Source organism: Aspergillus brunneoviolaceus (assembly GCF_003184695.1).
Source record: "Aspergillus brunneoviolaceus CBS 621.78 unplaced genomic scaffold BO95scaffold_39, whole genome shotgun sequence".
NCBI lineage: Eukaryota > Fungi > Ascomycota > Eurotiomycetes > Eurotiales > Aspergillaceae > Aspergillus > Aspergillus brunneoviolaceus.
Genome location: NW_020290769.1, coordinates 133,115 through 160,579, shown reverse-complemented (window position 1 = coordinate 160,579; position 27,465 = coordinate 133,115). Strand labels below are relative to the sequence as shown.

General features: G+C 52.6%; 12 protein-coding genes and 2 non-coding genes across 14 annotated transcripts; 7 read left to right on the top strand and 7 right to left on the bottom strand.

Moving 5' to 3' along the window:
* Positions 1-11: 11 nt before the first annotated feature.
* pgmA (phosphoglucomutase PGM2) lies at positions 12-2,057 on the bottom strand. Its single transcript, XM_025586677.1, has 3 exons — positions 1,907-2,057; positions 1,542-1,843; positions 12-1,471 (listed from the first exon to the last, which is right to left on the bottom strand). The coding sequence occupies exons 1-3, from the start codon at positions 1,957-1,959 to the stop codon at positions 159-161; spliced, it is 1,668 nt and encodes a 555-aa protein (XP_025441573.1). The 5' UTR covers positions 1,960-2,057; the 3' UTR covers positions 12-158.
* A 465-nt stretch (positions 2,058-2,522) lies between these two features.
* On the bottom strand, positions 2,523-3,636 carry BO95DRAFT_443508 (oligoribonuclease). The gene has a single exon (XM_025586676.1). It carries the CDS (start codon positions 3,233-3,235, stop codon positions 2,720-2,722), a length of 516 nt encoding a protein of 171 aa, XP_025441572.1. The 5' UTR covers positions 3,236-3,636; the 3' UTR covers positions 2,523-2,719.
* A 775-nt stretch (positions 3,637-4,411) lies between these two features.
* BO95DRAFT_515007 (putative short-chain dehydrogenases/reductase) lies at positions 4,412-5,286 on the bottom strand (the record flags this gene model as incomplete). Its single annotated transcript, XM_025591719.1, has 2 exons — positions 5,022-5,286; positions 4,412-4,969 (listed from the first exon to the last, which is right to left on the bottom strand). The coding sequence occupies exons 1-2, from the start codon at positions 5,193-5,195 to the stop codon at positions 4,412-4,414; spliced, it is 732 nt and encodes a 243-aa protein (XP_025441571.1). The 5' UTR covers positions 5,196-5,286.
* Positions 5,287-5,902: 616 nt separating this feature from the next.
* BO95DRAFT_152879 (uncharacterized protein) lies at positions 5,903-6,381 on the top strand. The gene has a single exon (XM_025580656.1). It carries the CDS (start codon positions 6,003-6,005, stop codon positions 6,285-6,287), a length of 285 nt encoding a protein of 94 aa, XP_025441570.1. The 5' UTR covers positions 5,903-6,002; the 3' UTR covers positions 6,288-6,381.
* A 598-nt stretch (positions 6,382-6,979) lies between these two features.
* On the top strand, positions 6,980-8,968 carry BO95DRAFT_464363 (FAD-binding domain-containing protein; the record flags this gene model as incomplete). Its single annotated transcript, XM_025589053.1, has 4 exons — positions 6,980-7,273; positions 7,338-7,573; positions 7,633-7,862; positions 7,929-8,968. The coding sequence occupies 4 exons, from the start codon at positions 6,980-6,982 to the stop codon at positions 8,966-8,968; spliced, it is 1,800 nt and encodes a 599-aa protein (XP_025441569.1).
* A 281-nt stretch (positions 8,969-9,249) lies between these two features.
* Positions 9,250-10,451, top strand: BO95DRAFT_515005 (uncharacterized protein; the record flags this gene model as incomplete). The annotated part of the gene is made up of 2 exons (XM_025591718.1): positions 9,250-9,744; positions 9,885-10,451. 2 exons carry the CDS (start codon positions 9,250-9,252, stop codon positions 10,449-10,451), a joined length of 1,062 nt encoding a protein of 353 aa, XP_025441568.1.
* A 643-nt stretch (positions 10,452-11,094) lies between these two features.
* BO95DRAFT_453725 (DUF2855 family protein) lies at positions 11,095-12,524 on the top strand (the record flags this gene model as incomplete). The annotated part of the gene is made up of 5 exons (XM_025588232.1): positions 11,095-11,195; positions 11,230-11,680; positions 11,718-12,116; positions 12,201-12,236; positions 12,264-12,524. The coding sequence occupies 5 exons, from the start codon at positions 11,095-11,097 to the stop codon at positions 12,522-12,524; spliced, it is 1,248 nt and encodes a 415-aa protein (XP_025441567.1).
* Positions 12,525-12,958: 434 nt separating this feature from the next.
* Positions 12,959-14,358, bottom strand: BO95DRAFT_443502 (uncharacterized protein). Its single transcript, XM_025586675.1, has one exon. It carries the CDS (start codon positions 14,274-14,276, stop codon positions 13,056-13,058), a length of 1,221 nt encoding a protein of 406 aa, XP_025441566.1. The 5' UTR covers positions 14,277-14,358; the 3' UTR covers positions 12,959-13,055.
* A 1,753-nt stretch (positions 14,359-16,111) lies between these two features.
* Positions 16,112-16,211, bottom strand: BO95DRAFT_t180. Its single transcript has one exon. It is a non-coding gene; the product is annotated as a tRNA-Thr (tRNA).
* A 470-nt stretch (positions 16,212-16,681) lies between these two features.
* BO95DRAFT_t182 lies at positions 16,682-16,753 on the top strand. Its single transcript has one exon. It is a non-coding gene; the product is annotated as a tRNA-Ala (tRNA).
* Positions 16,754-17,326: 573 nt separating this feature from the next.
* On the top strand, positions 17,327-18,736 carry BO95DRAFT_443501 (F-box protein). The gene has a single exon (XM_025586674.1). It carries the CDS (start codon positions 17,364-17,366, stop codon positions 18,348-18,350), a length of 987 nt encoding a protein of 328 aa, XP_025441565.1. The 5' UTR covers positions 17,327-17,363; the 3' UTR covers positions 18,351-18,736.
* Positions 18,737-19,159: 423 nt separating this feature from the next.
* BO95DRAFT_364773 (uncharacterized protein) lies at positions 19,160-21,032 on the bottom strand (the record flags this gene model as incomplete). Its single annotated transcript, XM_025582666.1, has 3 exons — positions 19,160-19,543; positions 19,601-19,941; positions 19,994-21,032. The coding sequence occupies 3 exons, from the start codon at positions 21,030-21,032 to the stop codon at positions 19,160-19,162; spliced, it is 1,764 nt and encodes a 587-aa protein (XP_025441564.1).
* Positions 21,033-22,068: 1,036 nt separating this feature from the next.
* Positions 22,069-24,993, bottom strand: BO95DRAFT_415065 (uncharacterized protein). Its single transcript, XM_025584336.1, has 7 exons — positions 24,663-24,993; positions 24,491-24,593; positions 24,266-24,430; positions 24,142-24,203; positions 23,371-24,085; positions 23,138-23,195; positions 22,069-23,078 (listed from the first exon to the last, which is right to left on the bottom strand). Exons 1-7 carry the CDS (start codon positions 24,910-24,912, stop codon positions 22,155-22,157), a joined length of 2,277 nt encoding a protein of 758 aa, XP_025441563.1. The 5' UTR covers positions 24,913-24,993; the 3' UTR covers positions 22,069-22,154.
* A 208-nt stretch (positions 24,994-25,201) lies between these two features.
* BO95DRAFT_474014 (folylpolyglutamate synthase) lies at positions 25,202-27,383 on the top strand. Its single transcript, XM_025589769.1, has 5 exons — positions 25,202-25,612; positions 25,665-25,829; positions 25,897-26,792; positions 26,846-27,000; positions 27,053-27,383. Exons 1-5 carry the CDS (start codon positions 25,469-25,471, stop codon positions 27,280-27,282), a joined length of 1,590 nt encoding a protein of 529 aa, XP_025441562.1. The 5' UTR covers positions 25,202-25,468; the 3' UTR covers positions 27,283-27,383.
* Positions 27,384-27,465: the final 82 nt, after the last annotated feature.

Genomic DNA, 27,465 nt, shown 5'->3' with positions numbered 1-27,465 from the left:
CTGATTAGTTCCAACATTATTAACGACTGCTTATGATGATCACGAGAAAATGCTACTGCGCTGATTTATTATTTCGCTATCGCTATATTAACCAAGTGCTTGATTCCGTAGGCTCGTATAGACTAAGTAATTTAGATAGTAGGTATGTGCAGATGTTTCTAAGTGCGGACATCGGGCTCCTCGCGGCCGATGAACTCCTTGAACTTGAGAAGGTCCAGGGCCAGGGCGACGTTGTCCTTGAGGTACTCGTCCGTCTTCTGGGCGAACTTGCTAGCATCGTTTTCGTGCTTTTCAATGTACAGACGGATGGTAGCACCGCTGCTACCGGTGCCGGACAGACGGACGACGAAGCGGCTGCCATCGTCGAACTTGACGTACAGACCCTGGTTCTTGGAAACGCTGCCGTCGAGATCGGTGTAGGAGAAGTTGCCGGCGTCGGCGACCTTGCGGCCGGAGACAGTCGAGCCAACGAAGGAGTCCTTGTTGTCGACATACTTGGCCAGAGTGGCGATGACCTGGTTGGCACCGTCGCTGTCGACGTTCTCGTAGTCGTAGCGGGTGAAGAAGGTGCGGCCGTAGGTCTGCCAGAACTCGTTCTGGATGGAGGCGATGCTGGGGGTCTCGTTGGGCTTCTGCTGGGCGACGCCGGCGATGACGTTCAACCACGCCACAATGGCCCACAGGCCGTCCTTCTCGCGGATGTGGTTGCTGCCCGTACCGAAACTCTCCTCACCACAGATGGAGATCTTCTTGTTGTCGAACAGGTTGCAGAAGAACTTCCAGCCGGTGGGCACCTCATAGCTCTGGAGACCCTGAGCCTTGGCCACGAGGTCGACGGCTCCGGAGGTGGGCATGGAGCGGGCCAGGCCGTACACGCCTTGGTTCTTGAAGTAGGGGATCAGCTTGGCGTGGTGGGCGATGATGGCCAGACTGTCACCGGGGGAGACGAAGGTGTTGGCACCGTAGATCATGTTGCGGTCACCGTCACCGTCACTGGCGGCACCGAAGTGGATGCCCTCCTTGTCGACCCGCTCCACCAGCTCGTGAGCGTAGACCAGGTTGGGGTCGGGGTGACCACCACCGAAGTCGGTCTTGGGCTCGAAGTTCATGGCGCTGCTCTCGGGTAGACCCAGCTCGCGGACAAAGATGTCCACACCGTAGGGTCCGGTGACACCGTGCATACCATCAAACAGAACCTTGAAGTCCTTGTGGGTCTGGAGGAAGTTGCGGATGAGGTCGAAGTCGAAGATCTCCTTCAGCATGGTGACGTAATCGGAGGTGGAGTGGACGACCTCGACCTCGAGCTCACCGTAGGTCTTGGTTCCGATGGAGGAGATGTCCACATCGGGAATGTCAACGTAGTTGTAGGATTTGAGGGTCTTGGAGGTCTCGTAGATTTTGTTGGTGACAGACTCGGGGGCGGGAGCTCCGTTGGTCAAGTTGTACTTGATACCGAAGTCGTTCTCGGGACCTACACGGTAAACATTGTCAGTCGCTTGATACAGGTTGTTTTTGTTCACAGGAATGGGTTTGTAACTCACCGCCAGGATTGTGACTGGCAGTCAGGAGGATACCACCGGTAGCTTGACGCTTGCGGATGAGGTTGCTAGCAGCAGGGGTACTGAGGATGCCGTTCTGGCCGACCAGCAGCTTCTTGACACCATAGGCAGCACTGATCTTAGCGATCTTCTGTATGACCTCAGTGTTGTAGTAACGACCATCACCACCAATGACGAGGAAAGCTCCCTCAGCACCCTCGGGGATAGAGAGGATGATGCTGGCGATGAAGGACTCGGAGTAGTGGGGCTGCTGGAAGACCTTGACCTTCTTACGAAGACCAGAGCTGTAAATTATTAGTTTCACTGATTTTCGGAACAGTAAAGGGGCAGAAGAAGGTATCACTTACGTTCCAGGCTTCTGGTCGGAGAATGGGGTGATGGAGACGGTCTGGACAGACATGATGACGTGGAGGAGGGGTAATCAAACTAGAGGGGTATATTATTTAGAAAAGGTCAGGCACGAGCTGTGGGATATATACAGCTCACTGACGATTCAAATGATGGGGGACAAAATAGAGAAAAGAGGAATGGAATAAATTGAGAAGAGGAGGAAAAGGAAGAGAAGGAAGAAGAGGGGGAACAGAGGGAGTAAATAAGTAAGTTGTAGCAAGAGAGAGGAGAAAGCAGGAGAAAGCAGGGTCAGGGCGAGGAGCAGCAGCGGGCGGCGGGATTGGGATTGGGTCTGGTTCTGATTCTGGTCCCGCTCCGATGCAAGACAAAGTCTCTACTAGAACACCCCACTTCAATCCCGATTGCAATTGCGTTCGTTCATGGGTGGTATGGGTGGTGGTGATGCATGAGGTGGGATTGGTTTCGTTGGTTGTTCGTTTGTTTATTTGTTGGTGGTGGTGGTGGTGGTGGTAACAGCTAGCAGTGTCATGATGTGGCGGTCATCAATCAGTTCTCATCATCTCATCATAATGCATCTTCCCATGCAATTGTCTCGAACAATTTCCCTTCCCCTCATTTTCTACCCCTCCCTCCGTACAAACGCCCGTACAAATTATAATTCTTGACCCCCTAAAAAAAACCTCCCTAAATAGAAGCTATTATTGTTGCCAGCTCAGCTCATTTCCCCGCCGGTCTAAAACCCACAGACCTCCCCCTTTTACTAGTAGCTTGTCTAGTACTAGTAGTCGAGCTACTAAAGCTACCAGAGGCTATCTAAACAGCCGTTCCCGATAGAAGCGCATTTCTGCGATGCTTTCCAGAATGTCCTCCCGCGCCAGATGCACCTCCTTCTTCGCAGGCACGGCCGCCAATAACTCATCCGATCCCCACCGCCGCGCCATCTCCTTCAGTGCGCTCACGTCTACAATCCGATAATGTAACCACTCCAACACGCTCCGGTACGGTCCCTTGGCCAGAAACGCCTTGTCCGCATGCACGCTGTTGCCCGCCAACACCCCCGTCCGCGGCTGCGGCACATACCGTTGAATGTACTCCAGCAACGCCGCCGCTGCCGACTCCACACTGACGGTGGAAGCCTGCACCGCGGCCGTCAACCCGGTGCGACCGTGGGTATCGATACACCACTCGTTCATGGCGGCCAGCGTCGCGGGCGACTGATGGATGACGGTTTCGAATCCCTGCGGCTCGAGGAGCTTCAGGTCGGCATCGGTGATGTAGCAGCAGATCTGGAGGATTTGATCGGTTTCCGGGTCCAGGCCGGTCATCTAGAAGTGTCCGTCAAGAAGACAGGGTGCGTCAGCGGTTGAGGCTAGTGGCTTCAAGACAACGCAGGACAGGCTGCAAAGAAGGTTCCCGAACCTCGCAGTCGATCCACACCAGGGGATCGGTGGAGCGTGTCAAGGGCATTGTATGGTTTCGGGCTCGAAGAGCTTGAACAGGGAAAAGAGGCTTTTGGTAGAGCTGCCTCCGAGTGTGTAGTGAAATTGAATGAAGTGTTCGTAGAAAGGCCATGGCAGACAGCAGCAGCAGCAAGTGGGCCGCCGGAGCTGCCTCAATCATTATTTCCGACGGCGGAAGGCGGCGAGGTCGGCCAACTTGCCGCAATCGACTTCTTCAAATGTCCCAGCATTCATTCTTTCTCCGTGGCTAACTCACTGTATAGAGGGAAACATAGTCATGTCTTACTACAGTGTCTACCCTCGATTGACGCGTAATGAAGCAAACAATAATTTCCTGTGCCAAATGCTAAGGTCAGTGCACGCTTAGCGCAGCAGCACAGTATGCCTCCCGACCGGGTCACAAGTACATATATGTAATTCCTGGCAAAGAAGAAGCTCAGGTGCAATGGCCAATTGCCTAGTCAGGCTTGTATCAATGCTGTCTGTATAAGGACAGAAAGGTGAAGGCGCGATAAGAATTCCGCGGCAGCCTGCTCAATGGCCTGCTCAACAATGCCCCTCTGGTCGATCGCTACATAGTTACTGCATACCTCTAGGAATTGCAGCTGTGGCCGGCTTGCGTCTTTATCTCTGGAACTTCGAACGCGATTTGGATGGGTAGCTGTCCCTGGTGCACCTGATAGAAGCTGGTGGTCTGCACAACAATCCACGAGTCCCGGTGGAGGTGTTGTTTGTCAGCAGAATCTCCAGCATCGTGTGTGCTGTGTGACCTGTCTCTTCCGCGTTTGACTATTGTACGACAGTGCCCTCTTCTGTGAAGAATCGAGCGGGATATCTGAATCATCGCCAAATGAAGTATGGGCGCCAGAAGGGATTGTCTCGCCACTTCTCAAGGGTGAATTCGCAAATCGAGACTAATTGACATCTCTTGTCATTGATTGTCAATTATACCTGTGAAGGTCCTCTTCGCAATGGCTGTTTGCACCTATTAAAAAGAGACCTTTCCCTGAAGATGCGTCCAGCCGTAAGTCAAGCCATTCCTCAGGCAGCGTTCTCATTGCAGAAGCCTTCGTACTGCTCATACCACCGCCGCACAATATCGGCACTCATGCCTGGTGCAATTGCCTCGTCGCCACGCTCCAACTTCGCACTCACTTCCTCCATGAACTCTTCCACCGACAGAACACTGGGGTTCTGGTCCTTTTTATTGTCATCCGGGTCATCCCGTTCGCGGTGGAGGTCCGTTGCTACCGAAGGAGGAACAATCTCCACCACTCGCACCTTCTCAAACCCGCTTTTAGACAGCTGCGTCCGAAGATTCATGCTCCAGAAATGGAGCCATGCTTTCGATCCGCCGTAGACGGGATTGATCACTGCAAAGGGCACGAACCCGAGCACGGAAGAGACATTGACGATGAGAGCACCGTCAGGCTTGTTCTTGAAATGCTTCAGCAACCCCAGCGTGAGATGCATGGGGCCACGGATATTGATATCGATCTCTTGATCTGCTCGCGCGAGAATTTCTTGCGGCTCCTCTTCCACAAGCTTCAGCGGCCGCTGCACACCCGCATTGTTGACCAGGCAGTCCAGATCAGGGTGCTCGGATGGCGATGAACGAAGGAAATTGGTCGACGAGACCCGTATCTAGCACGTAGTAGGCTGCAGCGCCAATCTCGCGAGCGGACTCCTTGAGCTTGGACTTGGTGCGGCCGGCGATAATGACTTTTTTGCCCTGCGAGATGAGGTAGGAGGAGAGCGCTTTTCCGATGCCTCCGCCGCCGCCGGTAACAAGCGCGCAGCGGAAGTTTAAGCTTGGTAAAGCCATTGCACGAACTTTGTTGTTGAGATATTGTGGAGATATATTGAAATTACAAGAAGCTGGTTGCTTATCGACTGGATCATAGGATGAGATTCTTGGAAACATCATGATTGAGAAGCTGAAATGAACATGATTGATCTAAAGAAGAGAAGTACTCGGAGGAGCGAAACGGAAAGTATGGCGTGATGACGTAGTTTCCATGGAACTCGGCGTGCCAAAATTCCTCCATTGCCCTCAAGGAAGTCCCTGGCATTTCAGTGTTTCCGGGTCAGTGTGTGCGCAAAAGATTCCTGGTTTGCTCCTAATACGATAGTTTGTATTCCGAAGTGACTCGCGCTGTCCTCACTCAGCACAGTAACCGGCAATTTGACTTGACATGCAACAGCGAGCCTGGTATACCTTGAGATGTGGCACAACTACCTCGTTGCAAATGGGCGATTCAGATACACGGAAAACCTTCGACATGGTAGGCCCTCGACACGGTAGGCCCTCGACACGGTAGGCCCTCGACACGGTAGGCCCTCGACACGGTAGGCCCTCGACACGGTGCATGCCGCATCCTTCGCGATACAGAAGGACATTGCCGCGTCTCTGCCCATCGCCTCTACACATCTTTTGACCGTGAAGGTCCCAGCTACTGCCAGTGATCCTGAGTACTTGATTCGCAGATACCACCAACACAGAGAGACGAGTTTCTGAGCTCCAAAAAAGCGCGCCCCCTTACAAGTCGGATATCGAGGTACTGTGTATGTACTGCGTGGCAGCCTGCTCCAGGAAGAGATAAAAGAGCATAGCTATGAAGCTCTATCCTGGATGGACATTACAATCAAGATCTCTGAGTCGCAGTCCGAGTCAGCAGATACGAGTCAAAGGACTGACAACACTTCAGCCAACCTAGCGCTGCCTGCTTCCAGTGGAACCGCCAATAGCACCGCCTCGAGAAGAGGAATGCCATGTATATCCAGCCTGAATAAAGGTTTCTCTACGGTCTGGACTCAGATTGCTGGTTGGCATATTGCGGCCCTGGCTGCACGCCGGCTTGTTACTCGGTTACGAGCTAGGCATTGCGGACGGCTTGCCTCTACTGCCAGAGTCTGAGAAGCTGCATCTACGACTGCTCAGAGCAGTTCGAATTGAGAGTTGAGGCGAAAATAGCCGAACTTCTGATCGCGCCGTAGAGCCTGCAGTTTATTTATTGGGTGCAAGAGCCATCGATTGAGCTACCGAAGCCCAAGGACGCGACCACCAAGTCGCTCGGTCTGGCATAGCAGACCAACACAGTCAGAATGACAGCTGGCCGAGTAAACCTCCCACGGCCGTTACCTGAAGTATGCAGTGAAAGATATGTCCATGCTTGTCATCTTCTGCATGAGATGGCTTGTTGTCGCGGGCTGATTAGTTGGGGCTTCAAGCTGACTTTCACCAAACACACCGTGCTTTTTCCTGACATCAGTTGTTTGTGGCTATCAAGGTCTCCCTGTCATATGTACGTTCCTGCTACATAAGACTCAGCTGACCATCTCCATGCACTTCGACGTCATCTTATTGGACTTTCTTTTGCTGCTTTGGGGTACTTCGATTGATATAAGCCCACACACCAATCCATCGCCTAAATCTAGGTTTGCGTCTCATGTAAGGGTCAAACTGTGTTCTATACCAGAAGAGAATATATAAGTCACTCGATGTCCCATGTATACTTTCTCACTTTCTCAGCATGTGTCAATGGGGAAATAGCAAGTTGCGAATTCAGATTGTAACATACTGTACATAACTGGTGGTTATAACTAAGCATGGCGAGACAAGGCTTCTTTTCTCTCCTTCTTGCCATTCCTTTACTCGCCCACTGGGCACAGTCATCGAATCCGCAAACATGGGCTTCATTATCAAGTATCAGCGCCGCAACCTGGAACGCATTGAACGCGACTGTCGGCGGACGGCTCCACGAAGGCGCCCCGATGATGAGCCCGTGCTACCCATCCAGTCATGATCCAACCCAACCACTAGATGCAGCGCAGTGCACCGCTGAGCAAGAGCTTCTTCTCAACTCGACTCTGGCGTCGAACGAGTTTCCTTGGTATCACAACGTCAGACACCACAACTACGCATTCACAGCCGATCATTTGTACTTTGCTAAGGTGTGGAAAATAGTCCGTCTGGTCCACCTGCCAAGCCACCGGCGCATCATGCCCCATCCCTTCGTCTCTACCACCCAATACTACTTGCGAGCAAGGCAGTGTTTCTCCGCGATACGTGGAGGTGCGAGGAATAGAGGACGTTCAAGCCACTCTCAACTTCACCAGATTTCACGGACTCCGACTCGTCATCAAGAACACCGGTCATGATTACAAGGGTCGGAGCTCAGCGCCGGATTCTCTTGCGCTGTGGTGTGTCTTTTCTTTTCCTTTGCTGTCCCTGAGATAGGGGAATGTTGACTGGTTCTTAGGACGCATCCATATCAACCCCCCATCCAGCTCCTGAAAAACTTCACTCCAGAAGGCTGTTCGGCCCCGACGGGAAATGTGATCAAGTTCGGGGCGGGACAACAGTTCAAAGGCATCTATAACTTTGTGAATGCACGGGGATATCGGGTCGTGGGAGGAGGTTGCGATAGTGTCGGAGCCGCGGGGGGGTGGATTACTGGTGGTGGGCATGGGCTGATGGCTAATGAACTTGGTGAGTGAGACCCTCGCACGTTCATCTGCAGCTCTGTTGCGCGCATGGGAGTTGACAGTGAGCCAGGTCTCGGGGTCGACAACGTCCAAGAAATCAAAGTCGTACTAGCCAACGGGACATATGCCACTGCGACTCGATGTCAGAATCCTGATCTGTTCTTCGCGCTGCGCGGTGGCGGCGGCGGGACCTTCGGCGTCGTGATGGAGATGAGCACCCTCGTCCATCCGGATCGACCAATGGAAGTCTTGAATGTTTCCTTGACCGGGTTGGATCCCTACTCTTCCGCCGCAAAAGATTTCACAACCTTGATAATTGCGAATGCCGAGCGATGGGCTGCGGAGGGATGGGGTGGATCCCTGATTCCGGATTCAACAGATTACGCTTTGATCATAGCCACAGCTCTGCTGGACCATTCGGCCGCGTTGGCGTCCGTGCAGCCGGTGCTGGACTTTGCTCGCCAGTTCAATACCTCGAGCGCAACCCTCTCCTCGGTTGCCGGGTTCCTCGACTTCATGGAACCCGTCACCTCGAACCCTCTCGTACAAATGTCGAAGGTGTCCACCGCCGTCTCGTCGCGGATCATCCCACGCACGTCGTTCCAGAACACAACGAGTCAGGCTCAACTGGCTGAGCTTATAACCCACCTGGTGGTCCTCAACGATACTCTACCAACACCCTCTGCACCTCAAGTAGCGGTTCTTCTCGTCGCGCCAGTGCTATATTCGCAGAATCTACCAAAGGAGGATGAACCCTTCGGACCCGGGGCATCATCAGTCACGCCAGCATGGCGCAGTGGGCTTTGGCATCTCCTCCACATACGTGCCATTGACAGCAGCATGAGAGACCCAGAGCTCATACGACAAGTCTGGCAGAGTGTTTCCCACGCCATGGATCCTCTGCGGGAATTCACGCCCGATTCCGGTGCTTATCAAAACGAAGCCGACCCGTTTGAGCCGGACCCCATCGGTGCGTTCTGGGGCAAGGCAAACTATGAGCGTCTCCTTCGCATCAAAAAAGAGGTAGACCCAGAAAACATGTTCACGGTGCATCAGGGGGTGGGTTGGGACCGGAATGATGGGAGGTATCAGTGTTACCCAGATGTGTAGATACGTCCACGTGGTGAGTGTACTGGGTCGTTCGTTGCCCCGGGCCGCTTGACCGTATACTATACTATTTACTCAAGTACCGTACCTAGCACAGTAACATAATAGAGCAAGTACAATACAGTCCAGTCCCTACCTCCCTTACAGTTCTGGGCTGTGCCTGCCTCAATGCTTTCCCTGAATATGGAATTCCTTCCCACCGACGAAGAACTTACCATTAAACTCACATACACTCACTCACTCACTCCTTCACTTAGATCATACACAACATATTATTCCTCAAAATGTCGAGATATCTAGCCCACTACGAAGCCCAGCTGAAGGCCCTCCTCTCCATATACGGACTTTCCCTCCCGAATATCTATTCATACCTGCGACACCATCACCATCATGATCAGCGACAGCAGCACCAGACCTCTCACTCAACCCGTCGGATCCTGACCCTCGAGCACGAAATCGACAGCGACGAGACGGCCTGGGACATCGCAGCAGCCAAAGGCCGCGCGTTCGTGCGCATGTTCTCCATGCCCACGACCGCGGAGCTCCAAGCCTACCTGGACACCCTCTCGCCGCACCGCCGCATCCCCGCCGCCAGTCCCTGGACCGAGCCCAGCGCTCTGGAGCTCTGGAACTGGACGCCCGAGTATGCCCAGGCGATGTACGACGAGGAGGGATTTGCTCGACTGTTCGCGCGGGACCTCCATGCCCGCATCGAGGATAACGTGTTTGTGTGTATGTCCAACACGGAACCCACCGTGATCGATGGGATGACCTATCCTGTAAGGGCTCTTATTCCTTCCTTCCCTGCGTGCGCGTCTCTCTCGCCCACCTATCTATCTATTTATCAGATAAAAAAAAACAGAGGGTCGCCTTGATCGCTGACCTGCAGGGTTCTGCGTGTGATGGCGTTTCGCGATAGGCAACCGGAGCGTGGTACAGTAACCTCTACAACACGGCCAGCGGCATCATCATCGCCGATAATCTGATGAGTCCGATGGGGGTCTCGAGGATGGGAGCCGGAGAGTTCCAGGAAGAAGGCGCAGGGCTCATAAACTCCCGACTGGCCCCGTCGTGGCTCATCCATCTCAAACAGTGGTCCGACGTCACTTTTCTGATGTGGACGCGCCTCGCCGAGCGGGCGGGCGTGCAAGTCGATTCCATCCGCTATATCTTCCACGCTGGGGTCAGCAACCCACTCACCAAACAGGTGGTCAGGCGGGCGCTGGCGAGGGCGGGCCAGTCGCTGGGCGGCTGGGATCGCGTGGTGACGTTCCCCGTGGAGGATGATAGCATTGGTAGTAGTGAAGAAGGGACGGCGATTCTGGGGACCCCGAATGGTAGCGCCACCGGCTGGTTCATCGCACAGCATCGGGAGCAATTGGGACGGCGGAAGGTGGTGAGTGTCTCGGTCTTCGGGGAGCTGGGCACCCCTGTTTCTACTGAATGTTTGAGTTTGTATTTTACTTTGGATGAGCCGCAGAGGTGATTCGGTCTTTTGGGGACAGTTTTGCTGGGTCTTGTTGGTAGTTAGCATAGAGTTAGAGGTGTTCGGTATAAGACATGGATAATGAATATACGTCTACTGAGATGTCAGCCTGTCAAACTCGTATATCTAGTCTTTATTCCGACAGCTCGGCAATTATGGGTGATGATTCAGGATGGTCATGGATTGGAAATCTCGTATACAAATGAAGCATCCGAAGCCGAGGAGAGTGGATCGTGTTGCGATCAGTCAGCCAAGCAGGGGCGGAGGACAGGACAATGAAAAATTACAGTATTAATACACAGTAGTAGCTACAGGTACTATACCCGGGGTTAAAATTAGGAGAGACTGGCTGATTTAGTAGGAACAGCGTGATGCAGTGCCTAACTCTAGAAGAAAGACTGCATTGCGTGAACCACCCGCTGATCCTGAGTTGTAGACGAAACAACAAATGAGTGTTCTCATGACAAGCACTACCCATAAGCACCAACTACACTAATCCATACCACTCCACAGGATTCAGCCGCCCCATCAGCAAGGCTATACATCCTCTAGAGTATATAATCCCTCGAGGTCCCCACCTCTGTTCCGTTCCCCAAGCACCCTCAATAACCAACAACTCATTCTCCCAATAGACATCACCAACATGGATGTTCACGTTATCTCCAAGCAGGACCCCGCCCACCATGAGGTGCCACCTTCCAGCTCCCCGAACCGACGGAGCCACTTGCGCCCTCCTCCGTCCGGGTGCGCGCCTCCCTCATCGGCCTGACCTCCTCAGCCTGACCTACGCCATGCTGGGCACCGCCTGGAAGTGGTGGGACACATACCCAGTTCCCCGGACCGCGCCGGCCCCCTACAACGACCCAGCCGCCTGGGGGATCGTGCCCGCCTGGGGCTACGCGACCGTTCTCGAGAGTACAATCCCCAACCTCCCGGCGGGCACATCCATCTTCGGATACTGGCCGGCGTCCGGCCACGCGGTGGACCTCCAAATGACCCCCAGACGACCGCACGACGGTCACTGGACGGAAGTGTCCCCGCACCGCCGGGGTCTGTTCTGGCTGTACAACCAGTACACCTCCGTGGTCGACAAAATCCCAGCTAAAGACCCCGAGACCCTGGGCTGGGAATGCGCCGTGCGGACGATCTGGACCTGCGGGTATCTCCTCAGCGAGTACGTTTTCACCCCGTACCCCGCGGCTCATCCGCCACTGCATCCGTGTCCTGGCGTGTCTCCCGGGGGGAGCGAAGGAGGAGGGGAAGGAGGCGCAGTGGACCGCCGCCGAGGACGCCGACCTCTCCCACGCCGTCGTCATCAGCCTGGGCGCTTCGACGAAGACGGGTCGCTCGTTCGCGCACAATCTCGCCTGCAGGCCGGCTGGGACGGGCCCCCTGGCTTTCCTTCAGGTCACCTCGGCGCCGGCCGCGATCGCGGACGCCACGACAAAGCTCGCGCCGCCGTTCCCCACCAAGACCATGTCTTACTCGGATATCGCTGGGGCGGCGGTGGAGGAGTGGCTGGCCAGCAAACAGGCGTCGAAGATCGTCCTGGTCAATTTTGGCCGTCGAGATGGCGGGGTCGAGCAGGTGTTGGGTCTGATCCAGAATAATCCAGCCTTGAAGGCCGCCAGGCTTGTTTTCATCGGCGTGGGATTCCAGCAGAAGGTAAGGTGAACCGTGGGAAACACCCCATTGACACACCTCCATTGATCTTCGAGAGCGAAAGGGCTAATCTGAAGGTAATCAAAGGTTTATACAGTTGAAGAGCTCTTCGGCCTGGGCACTGTCGCTGCCCAATTGGGTATCGTTTAGCTCAACACTTCATCCATCATGGAAGCTGCTCTGGGCGTTGTAGATCCCAGGAAGTTCTATGACGAAGTGGACGAGCGCTGGAATTACTGGCTGGTTAATCGGAAATCCGCTGCCCCTGATCTGCGTATGGTCTGGGGCAAAGGGGTTGTTGGTGGACAGGGCTTGGAAGGAGACTGGGAGTCGCTTTGCAAGAGTCAGTTGAAGCCCGAGGAGGCTTTGGTTTACCGTTTGTATGATGGAAAACAGGCTCGCCATATCTGAAGCGTTTGAATGTGCTCCGAGAGAAGAGACCTGTAATTGATCTATTCTTTAGCTTGGTAAAGAAGAGACGATCTGGAGCGGGAATGCGAACCAATCATCGGTCTGTAGACACTATCCTCTGTGCTTAATTTGATGGCTGTCCAGATTATACGTTGTGCATACATGTAACTTAGCAGATTGTTGCAAGAACTGTAGAATGAATGATTCTGGTTAAGTTACCGGAAGGTTATTTGAGCCAGCGGAGCGGCCGGCCCCAGGCAACGAGGCCTCAGGGCCTCAGTCAGCAGCCCCGGGTCCTGACGCGGTTGTTCCACAAGCCCAAACGCACCCGATTGTATGATTTTGGCCGAGCAGCTTGTGGTGGCAAAAGATCCGGACTTTAATCCATAAATGCAGCAGCGATGGTGCCATAGGATCTTAAGCTCATAGCTCAACATCATAATATAGATTTGCTTCCAGCTCGGCGTATATAGCTCTATAACATCCCGACCAACAGTCCCTCTTCTTGCCTCTATAGCAACCTTCATCAGGCTAAAAAGTTTCCATTTCTCCTACCCCATGCACCTGTTCTTCTACCGCAGGCCATGCCCATCGGGGCAGAGTCCACGTCAACCACCAATTCCCCGCCGCATCCTTACCCATCATCGGCCCGATATTTGTCGGCATGGGGCCGCTCACAGATCCATTCACGGCGATATAGGAAGGTCGTCCCACCGAGTTCGTCCGTCGCCACTCCCCTTCTGCCGTCGACGCACCAATCGAGGTTACTGCCGCCGAGAAGTCGATCTCAAAGAGCCGGCCCTTGTGCCAATTCGACCACGCCATGAGAAGCGTGTTGTAGTCGCCGAAGAGCGTTGCATCAACCCCATTCGCTTCTGTGGCCGCTCGGATCAGCGCCGCCAGGGCTTCTACCTGCGGCTTGGTGCGCTGCTGAACGAGTGAGTGGCGGATCTGCGCGGCCAGCTGGCTGATCGGCATGGCGAGGATTTCACGGACCCGGAGGAAGGTGTAAGCCTGAAAGGTGGCGTTGCCAATGACGGCGACGTTTTTCGAGGGTTCAGCCAGCTCTGGAGGCAGGACAAGAGAGCGGAAGTCGAAGATGTTCATCAACGCGAGCAAGCGGTCTGGGGCCGGGCTCAGCGCTTTGATTGCCACTTTGGTCCACCACGCTAGGAGCACATCACTTTCGCTAAGGAACGGAGCTTGGGAACTAGCGGCATCTCCGATGGTGGTCTTGAGTTCCTCGATCGCCTGAATTCGCATTCCGTCGACAAAGGCTCCGGGAATGCAGAGAATACGCTGCTCTTCCGGGCCCTGCCAGAAATACTCCCAGAGAAAACACATGGTACCGATAATCAAGTGAATTCCTTTGAGTAAGAGGCCTTGATGTAAGAAGGGCTCCGTAGAGGTCGTGCTGCTCAAAGTTTGCATTGGAGTCGTGTCCAATCCGAGGAAAGTCGGCACTTGGTCTTCTTGGCCACGGAGTACAGCTGTCCAGGCTGCAAAGAAGCTGGACATACCCATTCCATCCATGAGGGTGTGCAGGAAGGTAATCGTCAAAATGGTCGTGTCGGTGAATGAGGCAACATGGATGGTGAGCTGGGGTCGGTCCGTGTAGATGAAATCATCTAGACATTGTGGCGCTTGCGCATGGCGATAAAGGGGGATGACCTCACCAGCTAGGCCGAGTACACGGGGTGTATCTGTTGCCGTGGGAACTTTTGACGCTAGAGGATGCTCAGCAGCTTCCATCGGATAATTCTCAGAGGTGAGGATGAAGCCTGGTCGCTGGGGGGTGTATTCCCGCGGGATATGATATTCAAGCTGCCCGGCATTCTGGGAGTCGTTCAGCTTAGATAATCTCTTCTTCAGAGGAAAGGTACGGTACATACATTTCGTCGTAATCGTGCACCTAGCTTGTGCCAATCTCCGCGCTGCAGTAGTCGCATCAAGGATTGATCAAGTGTCTTTATATCGAGCACGTCATCGAAGCGGTAAGAGACATTTAGACAGATATTTTGTTGATATGGCCGGCCATCCCAGAAGCAGAGTGGGACGATGGTGTCGGTCGGTACTGTTACAGGCTGAGGGGGCTTTGCCTTGCGAAAAAGATTGAGAATCCCCATTGTTGCGATTGAGGATTGGAGGGGTGAAAGGAGAGAGATCGAGCAGAAGTGTGCAACGTTCACTTTCAAAACCAGAAGGTTTAGTGATTAATCGGATTAGTGCTTACAGATTCGTACAGCCCGTGGCTGAGTGGAGCCGGCCCGGTTCCCCACAAGGCGAGGCTGGCCGCTGGACTCGCTACACTTTTGACAGTCGGTCGGCTCGGGCCTTGAAATTTCCATTCCATACATTGTAACGCTACGTCATGAATGTTAGCAGAGATGATCTGTATCGGGGAGCGATCAGGAAGACTGTGCATGGTTGTGATGGTTCTGTACCAAGCCTGGTGTTATGTTGTTTCTCCGCCCTGTGGTACAGTACGTTGAAGTTCTCTGAGTTATCAGCTGTAAGCAGAAGGCGAGCAGTAGGGTATGGGACTGCACTTTCGAGGTTGGCTAAGTGCTCTAAGACCAGGACTAATGTCAGTAAGGGAGGTGAGCACTGGACTGGGTTACTTGCGCACTCGCAGAGACATAGTGACACGAAGTGGGCGACGCCTCAAGACATTCAAGATGAAGTCTGAAGGAGATTGCTGCACTTCCAAGGTAGAGGTGTACATGAGCTCGCATTTATAAGTATTGAGAGTCGGAATGAACGCCGAGTGATACATGAGGGAGGAAGTAATGGGTCAGAAAAACAGTCCATCTCAAAATGTGCGTGCTGACATCAAAGATTTATGATCCTCTTGGAGTGAACCGTAGTGTTTGTGTATGTACGTCTCAACCAGGGTATACTCGTGCTAAATCTGCGAATTGCTGTGCCTCGCTGCAACTTGTTATCTCAAATGAGAGTTCCTGAGCCTTGACTAGGTAGGTAATCATGAGAGGCTCACAGTGGCTTCAAGCTGCTCCCCGAAGTCAGGACCCTTAAGCTTGCAGCGGTAGATAGTTGTGTTTCTCGCCTCATTCTGACAACGAGAGGAAGATGTGTCTCCGGCTACCAGCTAATACTACAGGTACCCCTCGCACCTTCCCTGCATGCATGTTGTTCAGTCTAGGCCCGACTAACTTACCCCTTGATCTAACCATATCTCGGTATCAAGATAGCTCTGCTCGAACAAGACAGCTTCAGTAACATCTGCGATTTATTCCCAACGTACATACGCTAACACAATATCCATCTCATACAAACAGATAGGTCTTCCTTTTCTAGAGATAAACAAACAATATGCTGGCATCGTCTTACCTCTTTTTCCCAGACAAAATGCATCATGCTAGAACCTGATCGAGCTAATCGTACCTTCCCGAAGCTCACTTGATACTTAGCACGAGGCACCTTGAAGCCGTCTTCCTAACTAGCTTAGCAGCCCCATGTTATCCCGGAGTAGATAGATTGTATAGCCAGCCCTCCCCGCCGTCAGCGAGTGCGTATCATGACGCTGTGATGACATCCTACAGCCTCAGAAGCCAGCAAAAAAAGATCGCCGCGACTGGGACTCGAACCCAGAATCTGCACTCCACACCGCTAGCATAAGGCTAGTACGGGGGCTCTGCAATGTTAATACCACTACACCACCGCGGCTGTTGTTGTACAGTAGCAGTAGCAACTAAATCATAACCCAGCGGCCGTAAGATGTTTTGGGCTGTTCCTCGCTGGTATCTGGACATTCTGGTAGTCAAACGAGTGCACTATAGAGCTTGATGCTGTAGCTATTTAACGAAATACATATGAGAAGATCTTACAGGTTGTTCTTGTGGAGGGAAGGCTTTATCACTCCTAGTATAGAGTGGAGAACGGGATGCAGGAGGATCTCCACTATAGCTGCCGGGGGACCGGGGCCCCACACAGTGGGGAATATGCGAGTTTTAGGCAGTCACTTCGAACATCGTTTCTCCGTGCTGTGAGAAGCTCGAGAAACGTCTGTATCGTTGCCTATAGCGACAGTGGCTTGATAGATGAAAAACAGCCAGCGAGAAGCCTCAAGGGCCATGGATTCGGTTGTTTTTGCTTTGAATATATTTCTAAGATAGGACGATGAGTCATGGTCACATGGGCTTGTAGCTCAGTGGTAGAGCGCTCGCTTCGCATGCGAGAGGTCAGGGGTTCGATTCCCCCCAAGTCCATTTTTTTTGGGGTCAACTGAACCTCAAATTTTGGGACGAAAAGCGCCGCCGCCGTTTCTCGTGTAAAGTAAGAGATGCGATGCCATTTCATGTCATGTCTCGTTCGCAGATGCTATTATAGTATTCAATCTGACAGAAATGGAATTTGGTTGTATCCATTCTAGCCTACCTCTCACCCGTACTTGCCACCCATACACGGCCCTACTTTACATAGCCCTATGCGTGCTTTAGCCGAGAGCGGTGCTTGAGGTTAGGTGTGGCCTAATGTACTTGCTACGAGGTGACAGGATAGAATCAGGAAGGCTTGTGGTACTCGTGCCCATTTGCAATACGAACATTCTCCCGGTAGGTAGTAACTACACCTCACATGGCATGCTTTACCAACCATCTCTTCAAGCAACAAGGCCTGTCTCTTTTAGGCACTGTCCGTTTGGCAGCAACTACCATTAAATTTGAAAGTACCACTACTAGCCTTTTTGAGTTACCAACTACTCTTAATGTCACATGACCACGAGTTACCTTACTGGGTAGCCTAATAGCTGTACCTGTTGATCTCCCATCTGTCCCTGAATACATGCAGATAGCGCGGGGCTCCGCTTGACAACCCACCATGTCAACCGCCCAGACCAAAGCCCTCACAACCGTCGAGATCCTCGAGAACATTCTTCTTCATGTGGATATCCAGTCCCTCCTGACATCCGCTCAGCGCGTCTGTCATGCATGGCACGACCTCATCTCCACGCCTTCCCTGCAAAAGCACCTCTTCTTGACCCCAGACTGGGAGCGACCGCAACCACAGCGCAACCCGCTTTTAGTCCATGTTTTTCCGGGCTGGTTCAGCATTAGACATGGTGTCGATCCTGACTACCGGAAGAAGGTCGGGCGCGACGGCCTCAACCCCCGCTGGGATCTGACGCAACCCGACCAGAAGGCGTCCTTCATCCGGAAAGAAGCCAGCTGGCGGCGCATGCTCGTGCAACAGCCTCCAATCCGGGGGTTGATTTCTTTCACGAGAAGGAGTGCCCTAGGTGGGGATTCGATCGAGGGCTTGCCTTATATCGAGCATGATGATGAGGACGAGGACGAGCATGATGCTGAGGATGCTGCTGCTGCTGAGGATGCTGAGGATGCTGAGGATGCTGAGGATGCTGAGGATGCTGATGACGATGAAGATGCTCCTGCTCCTGCTGCTCCTGCTGCTTTTGCTGATGATGATGATCTTGATGACGATAATGATAGCGATGAAGATCTTTCCCCCTTCACAGTTGGACCACCGACGGAGCCTCTCCGAATGGGGAAGCTGGTGGACGAGGCCCCCAGCACCTCTTTACATGCTGATGTTCTGTGGGATACCAAGGACTATCGACTTCACCGTGATATGTTTCTTCGCAGCAGGAAGCGAGATATCCGGATGCTGCGCAGTGCGCTCAGGAGGAGTGGTATGATCGTGCTCTTGACTGAGATCGTGCAATGTGCCATGGGGAAGCCGCCTCCGCAGATCGCATGGAGGGAAAGCCAGAGGCGCTGGTGGGCCGGGATCGAAGAGCCTACGAGACGCGATGGGGGTCATCTAGCCAAGAGGCAACGTTGCTGTTGAAGGTGATTTCATTATCAGACGTCGCCAATTTCTGGAATAAACTCGATAGACTGCCAAGAGGCTCATCTCATGTGCACTGCCGGAACGGCAAGGACAAAGTGTGTTAGGAGACCATGCTGCCTGGACCCGTTGAGAGGGATCATAAGTCAACTCCACCGTACCCTTTGCAGATGGTCCACCGTGCGGTGACCGAGTCGCAGCAAACAGTGGCTAATGTACGGTGTGAGGCTGGTGCACATGGAAGACTGGCATGGTTCCAACAAGATTAGATTTGTTGCTACTATTCGGTTATAATGAGGGCTGAGTTAGGGTGTCTATTATTTAGAAGTTTTCTCAGATTTTGCCATAGTCCGAACCCTACGAGCCCTGCTTATTGACAGGGAACCCAGTCATTCCAAATCTCCGCCTCCAGCAAAAAGGAGGTTTTCGGCGTGCAACTTGCGTAACTCATTCCGTCTATAACAATTACCTCCACTCAGCACGTACCTCATGCTCCATTCTAGCAATAGTTCCGCCCATCCCCAGCCCATTCGCCATGAAGATACCTCAACTAGCAAATAGTGTACCACACATCTCGAAAAAGCGAAAGCAGCCGTCAACGGTCATGTTCTATCACGACCAACTGTATTCCTGTCCAACCCCTTCGATGCGGAATAAGCCAGGGCTACCCAAAAGAATGATAAGGATGATAAGCCATCCCTCAAATAGATATAGGAAAATAAAGATTTCAAACATCTTCCTCCGTCTGATCGGTGTGATGTCGACCATCTAGACGTAAATATGAGAATGGACTCTGGAAGGTCGCGAGCTTATAGCTCTTCTTCCTCAGTAGCCATGGAATCATGCGGTGGATGGTTTACACCCGTACTAGCCGCCGTAGTCCCAGTGGGGTTTGGAGGATTATCGTTACTGATCTCGTGCGACAAACCTGACTCCATTCGTCGACGCATCACATCTTCATCCGCTTGTGATACGCTAGCTCGCTGTTTCTTTAGAGGGCTGCCGATGAATTGACCATCAACCGCGTTAGCCGCTGGCTTGGGAGCTTCAGCAGCGGCAGTTGACGGAGGTACAATCGGAGGTGTTGTGGAAAGATTAGAAGACGGAGCTGACTCTCCGGGCGCTCGAGGACTTCCAGTGTCCGTCGGAGGAGTGTTAGTGGCAAGCGACGCCGACGAGTGCTGCCGTTTGAGCTGAAATGACTGTTAGTTAGGCAAACAGAGACGAAGCACGAAGCAGGATTGACTCACCTTAATTTTACGAATGCTCTCCGCCAATTCGCCCTGCTGCCTGAGATCTTCCGGAGACAGATGGACATCATCGTCCTTGCCCTCTTCGGCGTCTGCTTTACCAAGGATGGAATTCTCGTCATCGTCATCACTATCCATGTCATCATCGCCAACAGTCTTGCTACCCTTCTTTCCTCTCTTATGGTTTTCTGTGCTCTCTCGGAATTTCAGGAAGCCAACGGTGCCGCCAGGCTTGAGCGGGCCAAGATTGGAAAAATCTGGTTGTATCGACCGACGTTTTACAGACCCAGGAGTTTCCTGCGCCTTGGCATCCTTGAGGATCCCCATCTTCTGAAGTTGCCCTAGTTCAAAGTCAGTTTCGACGGCTACTTGGCAAACCGGGGGATTACTTACGCTCTCCGCGGTACATGAACGTGAAGGTGGCGTAGGGTTTATCAGACGCATCAATGCTCGTCACAGTTTGCGTACTAATTGTCTTGGGGTCGAGTGTTTTCGGCTTAGCAAAGCTCGTGGTGTGGTCAACGTTGGCGTCCGATGCGCCGTTGTTGTTGTCATTGCCGCCTGAGACATCGTCGTCGTCATCGTGCGCATCGAATTGAGGCGAGTACTCTCCCCGTTTGACCTCACCAGAAGCCAGAACACGAAACAGTGCCACCTTGATCTGCCCTGCAGACTCAGGGATCGGATCATCATCGGAATCAGAGAATGACATATCGTCATCAGAGACATCTTCCAGGGGGGATTTCGAATTATCTCCGTAGCGCATTATGTCTCTCTCCTTCCGTGACTTTGTATCCGTGTCCATACCGCCGCTTTCTTCACGTTTCAGGCGACGCTTTTCCATTTTCTGTCGTCGTCGCTCAATCTTGGCTGCCGCATCTTTGCCTTCCAGGTCTAGACCATTCAACCATCTCTCCAGTCCGACCTCACGGAACAGGAACTCTCGTTCGGCCAGACCGCCGCCCTCGGAGTCCGGGACACTAACCCATCGAGAGTTGACCCAAGTCTCCTCGCCTCTCCGCAGGAGCGTAGCCACCTCCTCCTTCTGTCGGCCGTCGAAGTAGATGTATGCAGCGACCGTCTCGTTTGGCGAATTGGTCAACGGCTTGTAGGGAATCACCATACTAGAGTATTGCCCCCGCTCTTCGGTCGGACCGGGAAGTCCTCCAACAACTTTAGGCCTGGGTGCGGGGTTGTCGGGTGTCGGTTTCGGAGCAGAATAAGGGACATCTTGACCGGGGTTCAGGAGTGTGATGGAGATGGCGAAAGTCGACTGTTCTGGTCGACCCGATCCGGAGTCAGGTAGCTTTGGAGGGGGTACCGGGATGTAGCAAGCTATGCGAGAGGCTCGAGACTGACGTTGGATCGAGTATTCGGAGATCGGGCCATCCGGAGTGTGTATACTCACGGCGAGACCCTTGAAGCAGGGCATGACGGGACAAAAAAGATAGCAGTAAACACAGGAATTGAGAGAGAGTCGTCGAAGAATAAGGTCAAACCGGACTGGATGAAAGAGAAAAGGAGGGGGTGGGAGAAGGGAAAGTGGTGAGGGGTGAGGGCGCGCGTGTGATTGTGCGAAGGTGAGCTGGTCGTGTGTTGTGGAGGCGGTCAGGATCGAAGTAGTGAGTTCGGTGTGTGTGTCTGCTACCGCCAGCCCCCGGCGGGGATATAGAATGACCGAAACAGATAGATCGCGGAGATGGACGGCTGCCCCGAGGTTGTCGCTCAAGTCTAGCGCAAGCTCGAGGTGAGGGAGAGGCCGATCGCGTTCGAATTTCGTAGAGATTTATCGCTATGCGAAACGCAGGCATATAGTATTAGCCGTGCAGTATGATGACAGAGACGGAGGGAGAGGGAGAGGGGAGGGGAGGGGAGGGGAAGGTTGACGGGTGTTGACGCTGATCAAGAATAAGTGGGTGGGCTGGGGAGTGGGAGGAACCATCCAAACATACCAAATTTGGTTGATTCCTGGGGAAAGGCTCCGGTTCAGTGTTGGCGAACTCGAATAAAGAGAGATATCCAGCAAGAAAACTTGGCCTTATTGACCAAAAGGCGAGTGTGGAGCAGGACAAAAAAAAAGGAGAGAGGGGTTGGTTGGGTGATGGGAGGATGGAGAGAGAGAAGTGTGTGAGAGAGAGGCAAAGGCAAGGAAGAGAGGAGGGCCTTTGAGGGGAGGGAAGGAGGAGGGATGAATGTGGAGACTGGAGAGAGAGAGGTGAGGATCACCGCCGGCTGGAACTCCGCCTGCTTCCTTGGATCACTTCCGCCTCCCCCTTTGGCTCGTCTTCCCTGATGTCAACCTGATGTATGCTGTCTTCCACGTCAGAACAGTCGTGTTTATTTAATCACGATACTACGCGAGCGATCCTCAATTTTCGGTACTATATCTGAAACTATACCTTGAGTGACCTTCCCGTTACTACTCTCTCTGCATTTTTACTCTAAAGGGCCAAAAGACCTGTTGGTGAGATCGATTCGACGGACAGCCTATGGTCTAGTCCGCTTCTTTCGCCATGTCCATTCCAACAACTATCACGGACTCTGCGCGTTATCTCTAGAGCCCTCGTCGTCGCGCCTCCTCTCGAGCGATATTAGCCAGATCAGGAAAGTCTCGGTGGAGGTTGCTGAAAAGCACCTCGGCCTTTCGTCGCTTCTGTTCTTCCACCTGCTTCTGCATCTCGGCGACCTTTTCGAGGAGCTTCGCATGCGAGTCAACAAGCGATAGGTCCAATAACTCTGCTGCATACTGGCGTAGCGAGTCCAGCTTTCTCTCGAGAGCGGCGATGCTGATATCGCCTGTAAAAGAGTATGGATTGTCTTCTGGTGTGGTAGACGCTATAGAGGAATGGTGGGAAGGCAATGCGCGCGGAAGCTGTTGCGCTCGATCTGAGTCACGGTCTTCCACTAGGTCACTGATGCGAAGTTGTCCCTTTGGGGCTTGGATTCGCACAGAGGCTAGCTCCGCCTGCTCTGCCGGGTTGTCCCTGATTTGGGTCAAGGTCTTGGTCTGTTGAATTCCCCCCGACTCATGAGTCCGAATGTCGGGGGAAGCATGAGGCCCATCATTCTGCTGTCCTGGTCTAATGACATCCTCGTTGAAGTGAGTTTTCGGTCGCTTCCCACTCTGTGAAGCATTATATGGCTGTGGAGATGCGTTCTGGGCCGCTCTTTTGCCTCTCCTCTGGTCAAATACATTATCGACAAAACCGGTAATGCGCCCTCGTTGGTCGACTGGTTTCACCCGGGCTCGCACAGGCTTGTCCTTACTACGATACGGCTCGGCAAAGTGGCAACACCGACAGTTGCACACCTGCGAGCACTTCGGGCAGATCCAAGAATCTGCATCTCTGAGATACGGCATCAAATCAATATCGAAGTGTCTGTGGAGCCCACGAAAACAGAAGAAGGCATCACATCGTGAGCATGTCATTCCTTTCCAGACCGAATGACTATCACGGCATAGATGGCAAAGTCGCTCCTATTCCGATTGTCAACCAGTTATTACGCCTTGGTGAGGTCTGCAGGAGGCTAGTTTACCGTAGACTGCTTTCGTGCAGTGGCTGCTGCTGCGGCCAATGTTCCCAAAGACTTTCGACTGAAGAAAGCAACCATTAGCTAAGAACAAACTTGGTTGTGAATTGATTGAGAAGGAGGCTAGGTGACTGTAAAAGGTTGCATAGAAAGAAGAGAAAGAGAAAGGCCGTAATGAAGGTAGGCAGTGTTTCTTAAAAATTTTGTGTTCAAGAACCAAAATATTCGAGGGTTCGTACTTTGTACGCGGGGGACTTGAAGACTGCTGTGCACCTAACTTGCTTCGCGCACTGCTGATGACATTGTTGCAGTAGTCCCTTGGAAGAAGCTCAGCCCAAATAAAATTGCTGAAGTGTTTACAGCTGCGTCCAGACACGAAGCACTTGAGACATAGGTCAAAATCTCCACACTGCTCGCAGTGCAAATGACGATTCCAGATCGTCAAGCCGCAAAAGTTGCATTCGACCACCGCACCTTGAGTGTCTATAAGCTTCAAATGTACACTTGGTTCATTCTCTATGTCTTCATCCTCGATCATCTGCTGGAAGAGATTTAGAAGAAGGGCATCGTCTTCTGGCCGGCAAGACCCGCTTTTAAGTGCATGTAGAAGAACCAAAGGTACCCGGCCGGTATCTGCATGACATAGCTGTTGATAAACGGGCTGAATATAGTCGAAGAAATAGGTGAGTGAAGAGCTGTGCATTATGTTCCACACCACTTTAGTAACCAGAAAATTGACATTCCAGACCTGGTGAGCAGTGGCAGGAGGAAAAACAACCAAGTCCCCAGGAAACTGATCAGCGACATAAATGGGAAAATTCGCACGACCTAGCTGGGTAACTGTGACGTTCGCCCAGTCCGTATGAGGTGATTTCCCGAGCTCTTGCATGAAAGCATCATACTGGGTTTGTGCATGTTTATCCGTGCCAAAACATATGGACCCATGCCCGCTTCCTAATTGCGAGCTAAGAACTTCTGTGTATAATGATGATTGAGGTTGTGTGTATTACCTTGGGATTCGATAAGGAGGTTCAGCGCAGCTGTCCCACTGAAGCATCGATGAAAGCCAGAGCTATCCGTAGCCTATGTGTTAACTGATCGAGCAGCGTGGCAAGGTCCTGACATCCAACTTACAACGAATTTTGAGTACCGACATATGCCATCAAAACCTCTGGAGCAATTTCTTTTGGTAGTACTCGGAACAGATCAAGAGTGCCCAAGTGCCTTAGAGGCGGCGGCAAAACAGAGTCCAATGCACGAATCCAATCTTTGGGGCATTGTAGATCCTTGGCGTAGAGGCTTCGAAGCGAGTCTGTGAGCTGATGGAGCTAGCCCTGGAGGATATAATAGGCCACATACAAATCTCGTCCAATGCTCGGGGGTGGGTGGTCTGCCTGGTACAAAATCTCCTGCAGTCGCAGCTTTATATCCCGCCCTGTAGAGCAATTCCTAACCGGTATCGCTTGAGTACCGAGACCGTCCTGTAAGCTGCAGAACTTCCCGAGGAAATAGTTGCTCGACCGCCACATACCTCTCGAAGCTGACAAGGCGGCCAAGGTTCCATTATTCAGGATCGAGTTATCCCATCTGCTAGTTGTATTGAATCCACGAAGTACGAAGGGTTTTCCTTCCTGCAATTTGCGATTCAGCCACTCATGGGCCTGGTCGTCCGACAAGCTCTCGATCTCCTGGACTGTGTACTCGGAAAATGGGACAAACGGTTCTCCTGCTCTCAGGAGAGCCTGTGCGGACGTTATCTCCGTAATCGGTAGGTAAGACATATAGAGTACCTTATAGAAGAAGCATTGCAATGCGCGTATGCAAAGTAAAGCACTAGCGGTATTGGCTAGAGGTCCTTATCTGGTTCAAATCAGTTGTCTCGGAATCCAGCCTGGAGCATTTGACAGACCGCCACGTGATACTCCACTGCAGGGTGAATCTAACCGTTTGTGGAAGTGTCTCATTCAAGCCCGCGATCCTGGCAGTGCGTCTCGATGTATAAAACCCCCATAGTTTCAGCTTAGATCGAGACCGGGCTGCCCGAGTGACTTTAGTTCTTTATGAAGAGAGGTTGATCGTTCGATGAGAGTCAATACAGATATATGGTCATGGGTCAAACAAGTACAGACTTGGCGCATGCGTTGTCTTGTTTCCAAGGTGTACATAGCACGGAACTTGGGCTATCTCTCAACCTCACCTGTCGGCCTGACGGTCACTCTCTTTGAGCTCATCATTTGATCATCTGGATTAGCAGGATACGAGAGCAATAAGGTAGCTAGAATCGATTTTCGATGGCATTGCCTCCCCGGTCACGTGTCATGACGCCTCAGGAATGAGATGCCGATGCCGATGCCGAGAGACCGGCGTCGGCGACATGGGCTGCGAGATAAGATGCGTGGGGCAAATGAGCCTGATTTTGTGTTAACCTCCCCAGAGCCGTCATATTCCAGGGGCCCTGCCGATATGAAGCGCAGCTACGAGGTATGGCCAGTCAACTCCTCTTCTCGATTCAAATTTTCTTAAGCAATGCTAGAACGCTCTGAAACTCCTGGAGAGCCGCCGACGAAAAGCTCGGCCAAGAGCGCCCGCGCTGGTCCCAACAAACCAAGATGCAGCGACCCCGACTGACAACCAAGCATTGCGGGGCGTGCCTAGCTTGGTTGGAATGGAAGACTGGTTGCGAAAATTAGGGCACTCGGTAAGGACTGTTCAAAGCTAGCATCGCATCACGCCACAATGGTTTCTTCTTACATGAATGCTGTTAGGACAATGATGTGAACGGCCTCAACATCGTTCATGTCGCCGGTACCAAAGGGAAAGGCAGCACCTGTGCATTCACCCGCTCCTTCCTTCGCACCCATGGGTTGCGCACCGGATTCCCTCAGAAGGTCGGGCTTTATACTTCGCCTGATTTGCAGTGCATCCGCGAGAGGATCCAGATCAACGAGCAGCCGATACCGGAGGAGCTATTCACTCGTTACTTCTTCGAAGTATGGGAAAAGCTGGAGACTCCTAGTCCAGAACCTAGTGTCCTTCCTGCCAGACAGCCGCGCTATCTTCAGCTTCTCGCCCTTCTTGCGTTTCACACATTCATCAGAGAGAATGTTGATGCGGCTATATTCGAAACGCACCACGGCGGAGAATATGACGCCACAAATGTCATTCAGAAGCCGGCGGTGACAGCTATCACCGCTCTCGGTATGGATCATGTTGCGCAGCTTGGCCCCACGATTGAGAACGTTGCTTGGCATAAATCCGGGATTTTCAAGCCCGGCGCACCTGCGTTCTCAGTCTCGCAGGGGGAAGATCCCGCCGAAGTGCTGCGCCTTCGAGCTGCTGAAAGGCAGACCACTTTGACATTTGTCTCGACGAATGACTCGCTTCCGGTCAATAACAAGACTCTTAGTATCCCTGTGCAGCGCCTGAACTGTTCTCTGGCTCTTGAGCTAACTAGAGCCTGGCTAAAAATCAAAACGCCAGAGCATACATTGGACGAGTCAGACATTGCCGGTGCTGTGGAAAATTTTAAGTGGGCTGGTAGGTTTGAGATCATCGAGGATGGAGAATCTCGGTGGTTCATAGATGGGGCCCATAACACGTTGAGTCTCGGACAAGCGGCTGCATGGTTTGTCTCAAACACCAACACGCCTGCAAGAAATCTGCAAGTCGGACCACTTCTCGTAGTCAGACAAAGTAAGCTGACTCCAGAACCAGATGCCGCATTCTGATTTTCAGTCACTTCTCGGAGGAGCGTGACGGGGTTGACCTTGTCGAGTGTCTGGCGAAGGCGCTTGCGGAATTGCGGGCTATGCCGGAATATGTCATATTTACCACGTACGAAGAGAGGGAAGATGGATCCACCAGAATAGGCGAGTACCGCAACAACTTCGCTGGCTGATCCAGAGCTGACATCCATGATAGATAAAACTCTCAAAATCCCGGAGACCCCATCCCCAGATATGTGCTCCATATATACTTCGTTGTGGAGACAACGCGATGCCAAGGCCTCAGTCTTGAGTGAAGCAACTATCGAGGGCGCGATCAAACTGGCCAACAGAATCGGCGCTGCACAAGGCGGTGCTCAGATCCTCGTGACTGGCAGTCTTCATCTGGCTGGAGGTGCTCTCAGCATCTTACGGCCTCAAGTATAACTCTGCTTATGCTGCTCTCTGTCGAAAGAGATGCGATAGACCATTGTAGATATTTATTTACCATTAGATAGATCACTGCCAATAGCCACTGAATTTAGCATCTGAGCAGCTTTTCGCGCAAGAAGATTCTTAGAGTCTAGCTTCCCTGATCTTTTCAAATAATCTGGCCTTCGTGATGTAGGA

Coding starts and splice junctions, on each gene's coding strand:
- pgmA (XM_025586677.1), bottom strand. CDS start 1,959: ATGTCTGTCCAGACCGTCTCCATCACCCCATTCTCCGACCAGAAGCCT. Junction 1,844..1,906: donor TCCGACCAGAAGCCTGGAAC/GTAAGTGATACC, acceptor AATAATTTACAG/CTCTGGTCTTCGTAAGAAGG. Junction 1,472..1,541: donor TGCCAGTCACAATCCTGGCG/GTGAGTTACAAA, acceptor TTTACCGTGTAG/GTCCCGAGAACGACTTCGGT.
- BO95DRAFT_443508 (XM_025586676.1), bottom strand. CDS start 3,235: ATGACCGGCCTGGACCCGGAAACCGATCAAATCCTCCAGATCTGCTGC.
- BO95DRAFT_152879 (XM_025580656.1), top strand. CDS start 6,003: ATGGACATTACAATCAAGATCTCTGAGTCGCAGTCCGAGTCAGCAGAT.
- BO95DRAFT_443502 (XM_025586675.1), bottom strand. CDS start 14,276: ATGGAAGCTGCTGAGCATCCTCTAGCGTCAAAAGTTCCCACGGCAACA.
- BO95DRAFT_443501 (XM_025586674.1), top strand. CDS start 17,364: ATGTCAACCGCCCAGACCAAAGCCCTCACAACCGTCGAGATCCTCGAG.
- BO95DRAFT_415065 (XM_025584336.1), bottom strand. CDS start 24,912: ATGTCTTACCTACCGATTACGGAGATAACGTCCGCACAGGCTCTCCTG. Junction 24,204..24,265: donor GTCGGTACTCAAAATTCGTT/GTAAGTTGGATG, acceptor GGCTACGGATAG/CTCTGGCTTTCATCGATGCT. Junction 24,086..24,141: donor CCTCCTTATCGAATCCCAAG/GTAATACACACA, acceptor GCTCGCAATTAG/GAAGCGGGCATGGGTCCATA.
- BO95DRAFT_474014 (XM_025589769.1), top strand. CDS start 25,469: ATGCCGATGCCGATGCCGAGAGACCGGCGTCGGCGACATGGGCTGCGA. Junction 25,613..25,664: donor ATATGAAGCGCAGCTACGAG/GTATGGCCAGTC, acceptor AAGCAATGCTAG/AACGCTCTGAAACTCCTGGA. Junction 27,001..27,052: donor AGATGGATCCACCAGAATAG/GCGAGTACCGCA, acceptor CATCCATGATAG/ATAAAACTCTCAAAATCCCG.